The sequence below is a fragment of the Lycorma delicatula genome, chromosome 13 (assembly GCF_047948215.1).
Source record: "Lycorma delicatula isolate Av1 chromosome 13, ASM4794821v1, whole genome shotgun sequence".
Taxonomy (NCBI): Eukaryota; Metazoa; Arthropoda; class Insecta; order Hemiptera; family Fulgoridae; genus Lycorma; species Lycorma delicatula.
Window position 1 is genome coordinate 4,648,280 of NC_134467.1, and position 16,930 is coordinate 4,665,209.

General features: G+C 28.8%; 1 protein-coding gene across 4 annotated transcripts in view; it reads left to right on the top strand.

Moving 5' to 3' along the window:
• Positions 1 to 16,930, top strand: part of LOC142333642 (protein Loquacious-like) — a 61,899-nt gene that overhangs the window by 21,248 nt on the left and 23,721 nt on the right. For 3 of the 4 annotated variants that reach the window (XM_075381007.1, XM_075381012.1, XM_075381008.1), the window contains 2 exons: positions 28 to 181; positions 3,590 to 3,704. In XM_075381007.1, the coding sequence (XP_075237122.1) occupies positions 28 to 181; positions 3,590 to 3,704 (269 nt within the window). The remainder of the gene's footprint in view (positions 1 to 27; positions 182 to 3,589; positions 3,705 to 16,930) is intronic. The other variant, XM_075381011.1, reaches the window with a different exon arrangement.

Here is a 16,930-nt window from a genome sequence, read left to right on the forward strand (position 1 = left end):
AGGTATGATTTTGTTTAATTATTGCAGGAATTACAGTCGTTACCATCTAAAACTCCAGTATCAGTACTTCAAGAACTTTTAAGTAGACGTGGCACTACACCAAAATATGAACTTGTACAAGTAGAAGGTGCTATTCATGAGCCGACATTCAGATATAGAGTTACTGTTGCAGATGTAGTCGGTAAGTTAATTCTAATTTTTAATTTCTGTTTCTTACCGACTTAGGTCATTAGTACATACCGATAAGTAATTTTAAAATAATTTTTAAGGTACAGTACATTCTAATTCCAATGTTGAAGTTACCTATGGAATTTAAGTAGCTTACTTAGCATAAATCACTAAACACATTGACATAAAAAAAAACTATTGTGGAACTTTTCCACTGACATGGAGCCGACTTGAACGCTTAACATCAAGGAATCGGTCAAATAATAGCATGTAAAGCATGTTACAAGACAACACACACACTGTCTCTCTCCATCTCAGCAACTTTGAGTATAAGTATGTTTGAAATTGAAATTGTATATTTTTGAATCGACTAATTTTCTATTGAAAACAATTTATCTGTGAAAAGTTTCCATGTTGGATTGTCATCCACAATGAATGTTTCTGAAAATGTTGAACCCCCTCGCTTATTGGGAAGTAGGTTAAAAATATATGGCAAAATTTTAGCTATTCTGCTGCTGACAGAATGACAGACACAGAGTGAAAAAAATAAAAGCGTGTAAAAATAAACTTTAATGGGTATGCGACATTTTCTAGACTTAAGTTGGCTCCTCAATTCTGTTAAAACAACAGCCTTTCAATTGAAATTTTATTTTCGGAAAAAGAAAAAAATGCACGGGGCAAGGTCAGGTGAATCGGGTGGGTGGGGAATCACTACCGCCTTTTTGGAAGCTAAGAAATTCTGAACGGCTAGCGATGTGTGCGCGGGTGCGTTGTCATGGTGCAGAACCCAGCTGTTGTTACCCCACAGATCTGAACGTTTGCGCCTAATGCTTTCACGTAACCACTTCAAAACTTCACAATAGAACATCCCATTGACAGTTTCACCAAGAGGAAAAAATTCCTTACGGATAATGCCTTTGATGTAGAAAAAACAATCATCATGGACTTCACATTGCTGCGAACTTGGCGTGCTTTTTTGGCTGCGGTGAACTTGGCAACTTCCACTGCGATAACTGCTGCTTAGTTTCAGGGTCATACCCGTACACCCATGTCTCATCACCGGTTATAATGTTGGAGATGAAGTTAGGGTCATGTCTTGCTGAATTTTTCAATTCACTACAGACAGCTACGCGATTTTGTTTCTGGTTGCTGTTCAACAGTCTGTATGAATTTTGCAGCAATGCGCCTCATGTTCAAATTGTCCGACAAGTTGCATTGCATGGACCCATATGACATTTATACGATTGCACAAACATCATGGATTGTTTGTCTACGATCTGCAACAATAGCCTCTTGCACTTTGGCGATGTTTTCCGGTGTTGCGCTTGTTGATTGTCTTCCTGAACACTTATCGTCATCGACTCTCATTCGTCCGTCTTTGAATCGTTTGTACCAAAAAAAGGTTTTACTTTTACTCATAGCATTGTCACCAAATGCTTCCACAAGCATGCGATGGGTTTCTGCACCGGTTTTTTTAAGCGTGAAGCAAAATTTGATGCAGGTTCTTTAAAATCTGCCATTTAGAACTTCGCCAAAGCAGTAAAACACAACATCACACAACCACACAAAAGTCAACAATGCAGCGTAACACCGTCACAGCTGTTGGAACACTGATTCACAAAGAGTACTGTTGGCCACATCTTAACGGCAGCAGGTCGTACCAGCAATAGTTCGCGCGCGAAATTCAAATTCCCCGAACTTTTGGGTAACACCTCGTATATTTAATAATGATGTGCGTATCCAACATTAATTTGATTTAATGTATTTGTATTTGTTTTTAATGTAACACAAGTTTCTAGTATTACAAACAAATTTTTTATAAGCTTTAAAATCGGTTACAGAATCGGTAAATTAGGATAGAAGATAAAACATAAATGGTAATGATAATTTTTATTCCTTAAATAAATTTATATGTTATTCGTGAATACAGAAGTTGTGATTTTTTTTACATTGGATTTAATTGATAATTAACGTAGAAAAAATAATTTTAAATCGCATTAAACTAATTCACAGATAATGGTATGTCATTGAAATTAGTTATTATTAATTTCTATATTTTTATCATATTAATATTTTCTGCCCTACCTGTAATCACTGACCCATAAAATCACGTTTAAGAAAACTGATGTAATGCTATATATTTAAGTTATTTTTCTAAACACTTATTTTACTATATACTTCAATGAGTAACCCTGATAAATTTTAATATTTTTATGAATACAAATAATCGAACACTTACAGTCTACATTATGATTTATAATTTTGATTTACTTAATTTTTTTTCATACTGTTAAAAAAACACATTTTTTTATTTGTTTATATTTTTGGCAGATTATTTGACTGTTGAGTATTTTGAGAATGATTATTTTTTATTTTGCCTTCTGAATTTAAAATTGATAGTTTAATTTTTATTTGTACAAGGGGTATTTATAAATTAATCTCCGGTCAAGAAATGAAAATTATATACAAATTGTTACTATAATTTATTTGCTTTAATTCTTTTCCCTTGTAAAAATCTTTTTCCTTTAGTAAAAATCTTTTACTAAACTTCATCCACAATCTGTAAATTGCCAAAAAAATATACTCATGCAAGGTCGGGAAGGAAACTGTATGAAATTTCCAAAAGTTTATCTGGAAGTTAGAGAAAATTCTGTTTGCTTGAAATTTATTTTATTAATGCTTTTAGCGTGTAGATAAAAACCATTTTGCCCGACTGAAACTCTTTTCTTTTTTATTTTGCTAGGTGCATCCTAAATGAGTAAATGTGCAAAGATTTATTGTTTCGTGTAGGAAGCAGCCCTCTGTTAAAAATTTCACTTGAAAAAATACCAGTCCTGTAAATTTTTATATTTAATTTAAATTATTCACACAACCTTTGAAAATGTTTACGTGAAGATTTAGGTTATAAACTCTACAATACACACAAATCAATAAAGCGCAAATCTAAATAATGGCTGTTTATACAAAAGTTGTTTTCCTTTAAAGTTTTTTTTATTTTGCCACATCAACTACAGTTTTGTGCAGAATGCAAAATTAACCTTGAAATAAACTGAGTTTTTGATAATTATGTACTTACAATTATTGTCTACATCGTGGAAAATTATGTCATTCACATATAGTGAACTCACTATATTACTACATTATTACCTGAAAAATTCTAATATGCTCTAAGCCTTATTGTTCACCTGATAATAGTATTACCTAAATAAATTAATGACTAAAAGCTCAAAATTAAATAAAAATGTTATAGAAAAATTCAGATCAGCTTGGTGGATCTTAAGTTTTAATTAAAGTGTTCCATTTATGATTTTTGGTATTTAATTTTTTTTATGTATACTTGTGAGTTTAATGATTGAAATTTAGTATACTTATCTTTTATGAATTTTCTCAAACTGTGTTTTATATTTATCATCTTTCTCAGCTATGGGGACTGGTAGATCGAAAAAAGAAGCTAAACATACTGCTGCTAAAGCTGTATTAGATCGTCTGATCGGAATTAATGAAAATGAACTGAACTGTACAAGTGATTCATTGTTGTAAGTATAAAGTACTTTGTCAAATCTTGAATCATTTTTTTTTCACCTCTCATTATTTTTTTATTACATTACTTGAATTAATTTAATTTGTTTTTGTACACGCTTTTTTATCCAGTGCAAAAAAAATTGCTGTTCTTGTCTTTGTTGTAAAATTTAGATTTTTTATATAACCCTTGCTTTGTTATTAAACCAAAAACGTTTAGTTTTACAATGTTTATTTCCGATTTGGTTTACTAATCATTTGTTGTCATTATTATTTTCTAAAATTAGGTTTGATATTACAATTAAATAATAACAGATCGGGAAATTCAGAAGTAGTTTGTAAACAATTTTAGATTTTAGAATTGTTAAATAAATTACCAAAATGTGAATGACTTAGTCAATTTTATGCAATATAGTTTAAATTACGTTTTGATAAGAATAGTTTTGTTTTAATTATGATAAAAAAAAATTCAGTTTACAACATCAGTTGTACAGATAATGATTTAATGTTATGCAAAACTGTGCTTTTAACACATTCATTGCTGGAGATATAATTTATGTAACAGGAATAATTTTCTTGCTGCTGTTTTTTTGTAAGTATTGCATGTTTATAAATTGTAAGTATTTTATTGGTTAAAAAATTTCCATAGCTTGCTTTAAATAAGTTCTGAATAAATATGGATAGTAGTTCAAGTAAATTATTTATAAATAAACACATTTTTAAATTAAGCTTTTTTTTTTGTTTTTGTTTTTTTTACAGTAATGATCACTGTTAACTGTATTTTCAAAAAAGATTGGTCCCTCCATGCACTTGATAATCACACCCACCCAGACTCAAATTTTCATAGTGTAAACATTGTTCGTGTAATTCATGGCCGTTAGTTGTCGATCACAGTTGTACATTTTGTTAATTAAATACACCCTCCCAGATGAAACCACACTTAATCTGTAAAAAACGTAATGTCGAGGATACCTATGCAATTTTGGTCAATAAAATGTTTAAATCATTAATTTAGTCTTGGCATGATCTGTAGGTTTCAATTCTTTATCACACATTACTTTGTAGGGGAAAAGTTTCAGTTCTTTTTTTATAGCTTTGTGTACAGTAACAAGTCTGATGTCTTGCTGCTGTGCTAATTTACACTTAGACTTTGATGGACTTTTGGTCATAGAATCCAGAATATCAAGCAGCTTCTGTTTGTTTAATTTATATGATCCTCCACTTCGATCAGCATCTTCAACAGAGCCGGTTATCCGAAATTTCCCGATAACATTTCAAATACATTGCATGAGGAATAGGTGTACTTGGAAATTTTTCAGAAAACTTGTACTTCACCAAATAAGTATCCTTGTCACCTTCAAGAAAGACATGTTCAATGAGAAAAGTGCATTTCTCTACTGAAAGAACATGCTACTATAAACTCTACTGAAAAGACGCAACTATAAATGAAACAACACAAAACGAAACGAACTATGTTCAGCCACAACTGACATCTAATTGATTATTGAGCAATGCCCAATAAACCAACCGGGCAACCAACCTAACTCCTAAAGAACAAAATGTACCACATAATTCTAAAGCATACTGCACAGCAAGTTTCTGAACACTGTATAATATAATTAAAGAATTCCATTAGATGCAGAATCGATCGTATGAAAATCAATTCTTGGAAATTAATATGGTAGGTTTAACTTAGGTAATTATTGTGTTTTGGTGGTTTATGTTTCATATAATATATATATATATATATACTTATAATTTAAATTTATTTTAATAATATTTCATTGCTTAAAATTTGTTTATATGATCCATTTTCTTGAGATAAAAAATAAAAATTTATATTTAATGTAACACTGTAACAGTTTGTTTGCATTATCATTATTGTACTGGTTTGCTTTGAAGCATATTTAATAAGCTTTTATCATAATTCGATATTTATTATGCTTTATATATTCCCATCTAAATTATAATTCATATAAACTCACGTGGGACTCTCAAAAAGTCTAAATAAGTTTTCTAGTTATAAAAAATTGTTTGTTACCATAAATATGAATCGCATAGATTGATATTTTTTTCATTTTGAATGTTAACTTTCATTTTTAAGTTTATAAATGTGCAATCTTTGCTAAAAGAATAGTCATTAATTATTAAAAGTAATAATAATATCCATCTAAACTGAACCAGACAGTATATCTGTTTTTATTTATGTAACTCAACAAAATAGTTTGGCTCATGAGAAAGACCCTTATTTGTCCTCAGTTTTAATAAATTACTGAACCCTTTAAAAAGATCACACCAAATTATTTTAAACTAGCTCCCTGTCGCAGCTTCACCAGTGTTATATGGCTGCTTGCATTTCCTGTCGGTCAGTTTTTTTATTTTATGTTTTTTACTCAAGTAACTGGAGGCAGGTGAAGCCACACATACAGTAGTGGTGACAATAGCTGTATTGTTGATCCGCCGCACCGTATATCATTGTCACTTTGTTTAAAAAGATCAGAATTTAAAAAACTCAAAAATGATTTTTAGATATTTATCTGAACAATATTTGCAAGCCCAAATCTACTAAATATCTCATTTAGTATAGTCAGGATCGGGAAAATTTTCAATCATTTTTCAATTTTTTTCTTTCTTCACCCCTTTTCAAGCTCAAATTTCAAAAATCTAGAAATAGGTCTATTCTTATGAAGATTACACTCATTAAAAATAGGTTGATATCTATATTTGTTACTAAAAAAAAAAAGGCCGGATTTCAAAAAATTCAAAACTCCATTTTTACCCTGTAAACTCGTAATTTCAAAAAATATAGAAACTGGTTTTTAAGTATTCACTTGAAGATTGTGTTCACCACAAAATCAAGCTTGTATTTTCATTTGCTACTGAGAAATTTAAAAAGTAGTAAATTTCATTGTTATTCCATTTTACCCCTTTGAACTTGGATTTTTAAAAAATCTTTTCTAAGCATGCACTTACAGTATAAGAACAACATGTGTATAAATTTTCATAAATTTATCTTCTCTCATTTTAGCTTGGTGTTTATTATGAATCATTCATAATATGTTGTCTTCAATTTCAATAAAACCTCTATTCAGAAATATATATTATAATTTAGCAGGCATGCTACCTAGCGGCCCTAATGAGAATGCAGCACCAAAACTGATTATTTATTATTTACATGCTTTAATAAATAATTTTCATCTTAATATAGCCTATGACTTTTCGGATTACATAATAAAGCTACTGTTAAAATTTGGTAGCCATTAATATAGCAATTTGCTAAAATACAAACAAAACTTTCCTCTTTATATAATAGAGAAATAAAATTATAAGATTTGCTTTTACTCGTTTAATTTGTACATAAATTTGTGTTCAAATAATTGTTGTTAACATTTATTTTATTTATATATATTTAGTATCTTCACATATTTAATTTATTATTACGTCCTGTGTTTTAGAAAAGCCTGCCCCCACCCAATCCTCTCATTATATATAGCATACTATGTACAATCAGAAAAAAATATATTTTTTTTTATACGTTTTATAAAAAAAAAATTATGATAAATTGCTTTCTAGAATATCCTTGGATAGAGAGAAAAAAGGAAGGAAGAAAGAAGAAATTGAGATAGATATTGATAAGAGATAAGGACCAATTTGATATTAGTGCCATAACTCATTTCTCTCTCCTTTTTTCCCTCCCCTCCTTTTTAAATAAAGGAATTCATCAAATATATTGTTAATTAGTTCAAATTATTTTTTAAAAACTATTGTTTCTTGTTTTTTGTTATTAATGTACTGTAGTTTAACGTTCTGATTTTTTTTTTTAGTAGATTGACGTAATAGAATTAATAGTGCAACTCTACAGACATTTTGACAAAGGTTCTAAAACTGTTCTGTGAAAATTTCAACCTTCTAGGATTTATAGAAACAAAATGGCAGTTTTCAAATAAAAGCATCAATTTCAGACAAAATGTGCTTTTTTTCATTATAAAAATAGCTGGTAAAAATGATTAAAAACAGATAAATTACAAAATAAAAACGTCTAAAATTATGAGAAATTTTTATATGAATTAATAAACGAAAATACTGTAATCAACTTGAAATCCATCAACAGCGACACACTGGTTAACATTTAACATTGTTTAATAAATCCTGTGTATGCATTCATAAAGAAAGATCTTGGAATTCGTATAATTTCTTCTTCAACTCTTCATTAGTGTTAAGGCTGTGGGAGCACACATGTTTCTTAAATAACCCCACTAGAAAAAGTCGCAGATGGTAAGGTCTGGCAACTTCAGTGCCTAATGCAAAAATTCACTTCCACGATCGATCCAGCGACCATGAAGGTATATAGTAGCAGTTTAACCGGGTTTGCAAAATGAGATGCAGATCCATCTTGTTTTGGAACAGTAAAATGAGGCATTATGTGTCGATTTAATACTTCTAATTATCTGTTTGAAGTTGTGGTGTTGTCTGATGTGTTCAGGATAATACACTATTGAACAGTAATGATGCTTTTTGATTTAAGCTGCTTCTGCTTAAGAATATGAGGGTTTTCATCGTTGTGGTAATTACAGTTATGGCTGCTTATCATACTGTTAAGGTAGAAAGTAGCTTCATCTGAGAATACCGGTTCATGTCGGTCTAGATCGACTTCATGATGCTCAATAACACACGAACAAAACTCAACTCTCCTACTGGCTTCATTTTCCAAAAGATTATGAACTCTGTGGCTTTTAAAAAATTTTACTTTATTCATTTTTTCTATTCTTTGGACAGTCATTTTTGGCTCACCAGTATCTAAAGAACTTTTCTCACTGGATTAGGTTTACCTGGAGATCGCAGTAATGAAGCGCACATAATTTCTTATTTTCCTTCATCAGTAGATCAGCTGTATTTTTTAACTATACGGTCAGTTTCAAACAACAAATACTTCTGCTTAAAATTTGACTTTCGGTTGGTCGATCTATAACAGGAAATTCAGCTCTGAAATATCATATGGACTCTGCTAGATTGTCAAATGCAATAACTTTTTGTTCAGTTGTAAATCCCATTTTAAATGTTAAATGTTACACAGGAAAGTGAAGCAAGGTTACGACTAATAATAATTATTAACTTTTTTTATTCAATCTGAACAGCTGTTTTAAATACATCATCTGGATTTAATAATTTTGATTTTTACCACTATTTTGTAGCGAATAAAAAATGTGGTTTATCTGAAATTGATGTTTTTATTTGAAAGCCATTTCGTTTCTATAAATTCTAGAAGGTTGAAATTTTCACAGAACATTTTTAGAACCTTTGCTAAAAGATCTGTAAAGTTTAAACAGAATTGGTGGGGGAACGGGCGAGTGATACTAAATGAGAAAAGTGTTTACTTCTTTATGGAACACTGTATTCTATTTCTTAGAAATATTATTGTATTTAAATTTTATAATTTTTAGTTTTATTGTGAATAGTAGTTCCGTATTGGAAATAAGGTTGTAAAATGAGGTTTTCTGTATTTTTTTATTTCATTAAATCTGCTTAATACATTTAAACAAAAAAAAAAAGTCTTTCTCTATGTAATATAGTAATATATAATGGTCACTGGGTTAAAATTTTATTAAAGATTTAGTAAAATTTTTTATTGAATCTTAGAAGAAAATTTCACTAATATTAGTAAAAATGCAACATTTTGTGCATTGTGTTAATGTACACAATGTTGTGTGTACAACATTGTGTTGTGTTAATGCATCACAATGCATTAAAATTACATTGTGTCTGCCTTTAATCCATATCTGTATTATAATTGTAATTATTTGGATGTATGTTCAGGGTTCATGGAATCACTGATTCAGAGAACTTTGTAAAATCCCACAAAGAAATAATTGAGATTTGTGCGTGTGTGTGTATGTGTTAATGATAATTATTTAGTACTTTTAATATGACATTAGTAACCTTCAGTATTAATAATTTTCTGTTAAAAAGATTATTTTTATTCTTATCTCTCTATGAAGTCATTTGTTATGCAATTATGTATTCCTTTCCACCTTCTTTGTTCAATCTGGTTTACATTTGTTTATAATTTATGTCAATCTAATTTCAAAGTCAGCAAATAATGTTCAGTTTTTTCCTAGTAAGGTGTTTTTTGTGAAGTATGTATTTAAAAAAAAAAAATTTTTTACTTTTTTATATTTTGTTTTAATAACTACTAATCTAATATTAATAGATTTGTTTACAGTTATAATATTGATATAGTGTGGTCGTCTTACCTTGTGTTTCACAGTTTTTTGTGCTGCATAAAGCCTTCATATTTAATTTTAGCATAGCTCTAGAGCTACGCTGCAAGAAGGAAAGTATGATAAATCAGTCAAAAAAGGGTATGGGTTTTTTGTATCTCAACATTTCATTACCCAGGATCCCCAAAACACAAAAAAAGGGGGGTAATTTTTGTGTAATGTTCGTTGGTACGTACAAGGGCAAGGTAAGTGTTTGTTTACATGTTTGAAACTCTTAATAACTTTTGACAGGATAAACCGATTTTGGTGAACTTTTTTTACAGTGGTTCGTGTATTTGAGGCAGTTTGTTAGTAAAATTTTGGAGTTATTATCTCAAGAGGGTAGGGATTTTTTGGGGATCAATTTTCTTAAAATTTTGCAAACTATAATCCCAGTTATTAATCTCAGTTCATACATACAATTTTTTTTTTTTAATTTACCCTATAATTTCCCCTTACCCAAAAATCAAACATCTTTTATTTACTGCATGTTTTTTAACTGATCATTTTTTTAATATTCGTAGGTATGATAGTAATGCAAAAAATCAAAAAAGAAATACTTCGGCAGTAATGTTTAAAAAGTTTATTATAGTTATAAAATTCATCATAATTCACCCCTGACCCCGGAAAAGTAATCTTAGGTAACATTTTTGTTTGTGCATTTTTCAGTAGAATCTTTTTAGTTTCTTCTATTTAACATAGTAAACGTAGAAAAATTAAAAAAAAATTTCTTGGAAGGTGATTTTAGAAAAAAATACTGTTTTAATTTAAATATGAATAATGTAATTTTTAATAAAACTTCATCTTAAATTACCTCCATTCCAAAATATAAATTTTAGGTAATGTTTTTCATGTATAATTATTTTTCCACTATATAAGAATAAATAACCAATCCCAGGAAAGTATTACATCTTAGTTGTCAGCTTTTTTGTGATGAATTATAAAATAAGGATGAACGTTCACTACTCCATAAATATCAGTTAATGCTGGCAAGTCACTTACAGTGTACCGATTTGTAATGAATTTCTTTATCTTTTCATAAAGTATTGACTTGCTTGCTTTATTCCTCTATTATTTTATGTCAATTTTTTAATCTCAACATATTTGCTACCTGCTACATCTTTAATTATTACTTTCATATATTTCATTCTTTGTCTTTTCAGTTTTTACCTTCTACATGGCCTACCGACCTAGTTCATCTTTTATAAGATTCTATCCCGTATTTCTTTTTCCTTTACGCCTTAAAAATTTTTCATTTCAAATTTCATCACCCCACCTAATTTTCTACTTCCTTTTATAATAATATATTTCTTAGTAATCTATTTTTTCCTTTGTATTTTTCTATCGACCATGTAGAGCCCTATATCACGAAAATATTTTCAGGAATTTCTTTATGATTGCTTTTGATAGCGAATTGCTTTTCTGCTTGTAAGCTCTGCTTGGTCTTCTTAATCTGATTTTGTCGTTGCATTACTTTATCCATTTTTGTAATTTTATGACTGAAATAAAATTGTTTCACAATAGTTATATTTTGTTTCCGATAATCCTTTCCACCGCATTTATTACCTTTATTTTATTATTTATTTATTTTTTAATGGAAATTTTTTCTTAGCACTAAATTAATGCTATTCATTATTTCTTCTAATTGCAATTTGGTTTTTGACAAAAGAACAATTTTGTCAGCAAATCTTAATGTCTTTATTTTATATAATTAGATAGTTTTTTTCTCAAATTTTTCTTTTCAGTACCATCACTCTATCGGAATTTTAAAACAAAAAAAAATAATATTCTGGGTTAATACTATATAAAATAAAATAATAATAGTGATTGGATTCAAAAATCATAATCCAGTTTTCAATATTTTTCACTATAACTAAAACCACTACGTACTGAATTATGTGATCTGAACTGATATTTAAAAATAAGTTATTGTATTGTTCATGAAAAACCTTGGGAAAATATAATTTTTAATCTTTTTAGAAATATCTAATCCAAATTTGTAGAGAGAAAATGTTTACTGTCGCTAAACAATTTCTGACTACTGGAAAAGTATAAATAAACTTTTAACATTTGAAAATAACAAAAAAATAGAATTTGACTGACAGAAAAATGAAAGGAAAGTTATGCAAATATAGTCTGGTTTGGTTGTCTTAGTAAAGCCAGTTATTTTTACACGGATTTGAATACTAGATCGTTGATACCGGTGTTCTTTGGTGGTTGGGTTAACCGATTAACCACACATCTCAGGAATGGTCGAACTGAGAATGTACAAGACTACACTTCATTTACATTCATACGTATCATCCTCATTCATCCTCTGAAGAATTATCTAAACGGTGGTTACAGGAGGCTAAACAAGAAAAAAGAGAGTCTGGTTTGATTGAATTTTACTAAAATTAACTAAAAACTATTTAGAAACAACAGAGCTTATTATCTCATTTTATTATACTGGAATATCAATATGTAGATTACATTTCCTGCAAATTTATATCATTTAAACAATTCAAATTGCACCACATTGATTTTAACTCATATTATTACACCATTTTCAACTGTGTTATTTAAATTTAAATGTGCGTTCTATTTCTCAGAAAATTAATTGATATTAAGTACGGGTCTAAGCAAGAGCTATATTAAATGGTCATTGAAATAAATTTAAAAAATTTAAATTGTTCTGAAACTAATTAATTTTTTGTTGTTTTTTTTTTAATTATTAAACCATACTTTAGATTCATGAAATTATGCACGTGTTTTTGTATATGTGTATATATATATATATATATATATATATATATATATATATATATATATATATATACATATACACATACACATATACATACATACAGGGAAGAATGGAAACGGCTTCATATTTCAAAAGTGAGCAGGTAGAGACAAGTATGAATCTACATGGTTACAAAATTAGTACTCTATTGCATTTTCTACATTTTTCCACCATCTTTGATCAAATAATTAAATCAAACTTTCTTTTTAAATAGCAAGGTGAATGTACGATAAAAAGGATTTTAATGTAAAATTTTATAAGAAAAATAATCTTTAAACTGTTTCTTGATAAGTTTCATTTTTGAGTTAAAAGCAATCAAAATTGCAAAAACGGAAAAATCACAATAATAATAAAACTAGGTAAAACATCCCATTAGTAATATTTTTATTTTGCATTAATGTTACATCCAATAACAAACTTTAAACAGTTAATACTGGAATTAATAGTCCAAACCCTAATAATAAGAGCCTTCAGAATATTAAAAAATTGTGATAATAATACACAGTAACTAATAATTTGCAAATAGTACTACAAATTAAATGATTTGGTCAACTGATATTATTTACTTTAATTATTATCAGTGTTTAATTTTAAAATTTAGTTTAATGTTTTTGGTCCGGCATTACCTAACACAATAAATTTTGGAAAGAAATTTTTAAAATTTACCTATGTAAAGTAGTAAATCAGCTGTTACTTTAAATCGATGCAAGTTACGAGGGCTATTTGGAAATTACCTTTTAATCCTCGGTATTGCACAAAGAATTGGATTAGCGATTCTATTTCTGCACAGTTGAATAGCATGATTCGGTGCGGTTCTAGTAGTGTTATTGAAGATATCACTCGCTTGTTTGCTTCTGTAAAATTCTCATCCGAATTAGCTGCTGTCATAGAAAATATCACAGACTGTGAAGTGCGTGTCATCATCAGTTTCCTTCGTGCAAATACTTGTCAGCTGCAGAAATTCATCATAAATTTTGTGTAGTATATGGAGGAATATCATGAGTGACAGTGGTGCCATATGTTTCAGAAAGGTCAAACAAATATTCATGACGATGAAAGAAGTGGTCGATCCTCAATTGTTATAAATGAACTTGTTGCATGTGAAAATTCAAGAAAATCATTGTTTCATGATAACAGAGTTATCCAAATTTTTTTTATCGGATATTTTGAACAGTATGTATGAAATCGTAATCAGTAGGTTAGGCTTCCACAGGTGACTAAAAAGAGGATGTATCAGCACTAACCTTCTTCACTGTTAATGTAACAAGAAGGATGAATTCCTTGATCGCATTGTGAGACAGGTTAACAAAACAAAAGCTCAATCAGTGGAGTTGAAGCACAACATTTTTTCAAAAACCCGTAAAGGCTCATCAAACACTTTTGGGGATCGTAAAGGTACGATCTTGGTTGATTTTATGTAAAGAGGCATGACAGTTAGTGTTGAAACTTACTGCAAAATGTTGAAGAAGTTGAGAAGATCCCCATACGAAACAAATGATGTGACATGCTGATTTCGGGGATCGTTTTTCTGTGTGACAATGCTCGTCTTCGTCCTGTAGTACACACTGATCGTCAACCTGAAAGTTTCAAATGGGAGTTGTTTAATCATCCTCCATACAGCCCTTATTTGGTTTCCAGTGATTATCACCTATTCCCAAAATGAAGAAATGCTTAATGACACAGTGTTTTGAAAATGACGAGGAGTTTAAAAACGCTGTTACTACCTGGTTTAATTCACAGGCAGCTGAGTTTTATGACAAGTACCTTAATTTGGACAGGGTTAGCAACTATGTAGAAATGTAGCTGCAAAATGTATATAACAAGTTTTTTTTATCAATCCGTGTTTTTTTTTAATTACAGATTGGAACTTGCCGAATAGCTTAATATTAAATTGTCATTTTGGCTTCACATAAGTTGTACAGTATTTTATTATCTCTAAATTAATTACATATTGGAGAATTAAATTGTAGCGATTCAAATATTTGTTCTTTAATGCAAATTTTATTATTATCTTCATTTATTCATTTTAGTTTTATCAACTGATAATGCATCCTTTAAGTGAAACCGAAAGAATAGTTCTGTTGATGTACAGGTACGATGACAGAGTATGGCCTTTACAGAGGTATGTGGTTTATTTAATAATAGATTTCAAAACAGAGAATCAATAAGTAAATCGATTGTAACCAAGGGTACAACGATACCCTTGAATCTTTCTTACAGATACTGTAAGAAATCATCCTGTCACTAGAAGACCAAAAATGGCTACTAATGAAGCAAGATGTTTTGCAGACATTTGTTGTAGAGGTAAATTACATTTTCTAGACTTTTTTTACGTAATGAGTCGTTGACTAAAAACAGATATTTCCTATATGATTCCTCTATCTTTGTAGTTAATCCCCTCAATAATCATCTTCAATAAAAAATTAAATGATGTAGCACACGAGATGGCTCATCTCAAAGGTGTTTTGTGGCCTGTAGAGGAATTAACATTTTTAGATGAATAGCAGCAATACAAGGAATAACAACAAAAAAAATCACCTCAAAAAATAATCATAAAAATTTATCTAATTTTATTAAATAAATACTTATGTATTTATAAAGTAAATGCAAAATAATTAAAATATAAAACGAGTATCAGTCATATTTAATTTGATTCATTATTTGTAATAATAAATTACAGTAGTGAAGTATAAGAATTTCCTAACCAAATGGGAAATATAACTCTTGTTTTTTTCTCAGATGTAACTTTTAAATAAATATTGTAACTGTTAATTAATAAAGTATTACACAAGAAAGGATTGAAATATGATCACGTAAAAAATGCCCTAAAAAGATTCAGAAAATTTTCTGTAATGTACTTAAAAATAACAGTGTATATTTGATTAAAATATTGTTTGTTCTGAATTGCATCCCTCTTGCCATTACAGATTAAAAAAGTATTGGCCCGATAGATCAAAAAAGGTTTAAGACTCCCTGATGTAATCGCTTCGAACAACGTAATTTAAATTTCAACATTTATGTTAACTTATTTGTATATGTAGGTAGGTGGATGAAATTAACACAAAAATGATAATTTTTCTGACTAATCAACCTAAAATAATTATATAATAGAAATTCTTTAACCTATCAATGGCACAATCACTGATGAAGGTTACTTACAAGTAACTACAATTGTTTTGATATTAAGTACACTGCTTAAATGCTATACGAGTAATAATTTTAATGTTATTTTAAATGACCTATCGTAAATAGGAGTTATTATTACTAATCACAATTTCTCTGTTTTTCACAGCTTTGATTGCTTACAACTCAAAAACAAAGGCATATATTGAGAAACAGTTTTCGCCATCATTTTCATAAAATTGTACATTAAAATCATGTATCACATGCCAACCTTCCTATTTAAAAAGAAAAAAATTTGATTCAATGTAGTGAAATCAAGATTGCAGACAAAAATGTTTAACACACCAAAAAATAGTAATTTTGTAACTATGTAGATTCACACTTTTTTCTACCTCCTCATATCTCTTGAGTTTTGAAATATGGATTTTTCCATATTTCCCCCCCTCTCACTCACTCTCTCTCTCTCTCTCTCTCTATATATATATATATATATATATATACACGTTTATATAAATGAAAAATTAAATAAATAATACTTATGAAGCACTATAAAATGAGTATTTATGAGAGAAAAAAACTTGTTTTTTTTATTTATACTATTTAGTTAACGGTTTGTATTTTTGATTTCATAAGTAGTTTGAAATGCTTGTTGTTTCATAAGTATTTTTAAGAATTAATATGTGTATTTATATTTATTTCATTATTATTATTCTTTTTTCCATGTACTTATTTTCTTTTATTCTATTTACTCATTGTTTACTATTGATAGTTTAACAATATAAATGGTCATCTAGTTGTAAGTTTTAAGTAAAATTTTTGTAAACCATTTTTGAACATTTATAATTTATAGGTAAATATTTAATTAGTTTTAATTTGTTTTTAATTGGCTGCAACATGAAGCCACATTCTGAAAAAAATCATCTTACGCTCTGCTTTTAATAATGTTTTCATTCTTCTTTACCTTACACTGTTATCTTGCATTATTGAATACTTTATCATCGATTTAAATCCATTCCTTTCACCTATTATCCTTTTCTCTTATCCCTGTTATATAACATTCTGTTACATTTTTATCCCC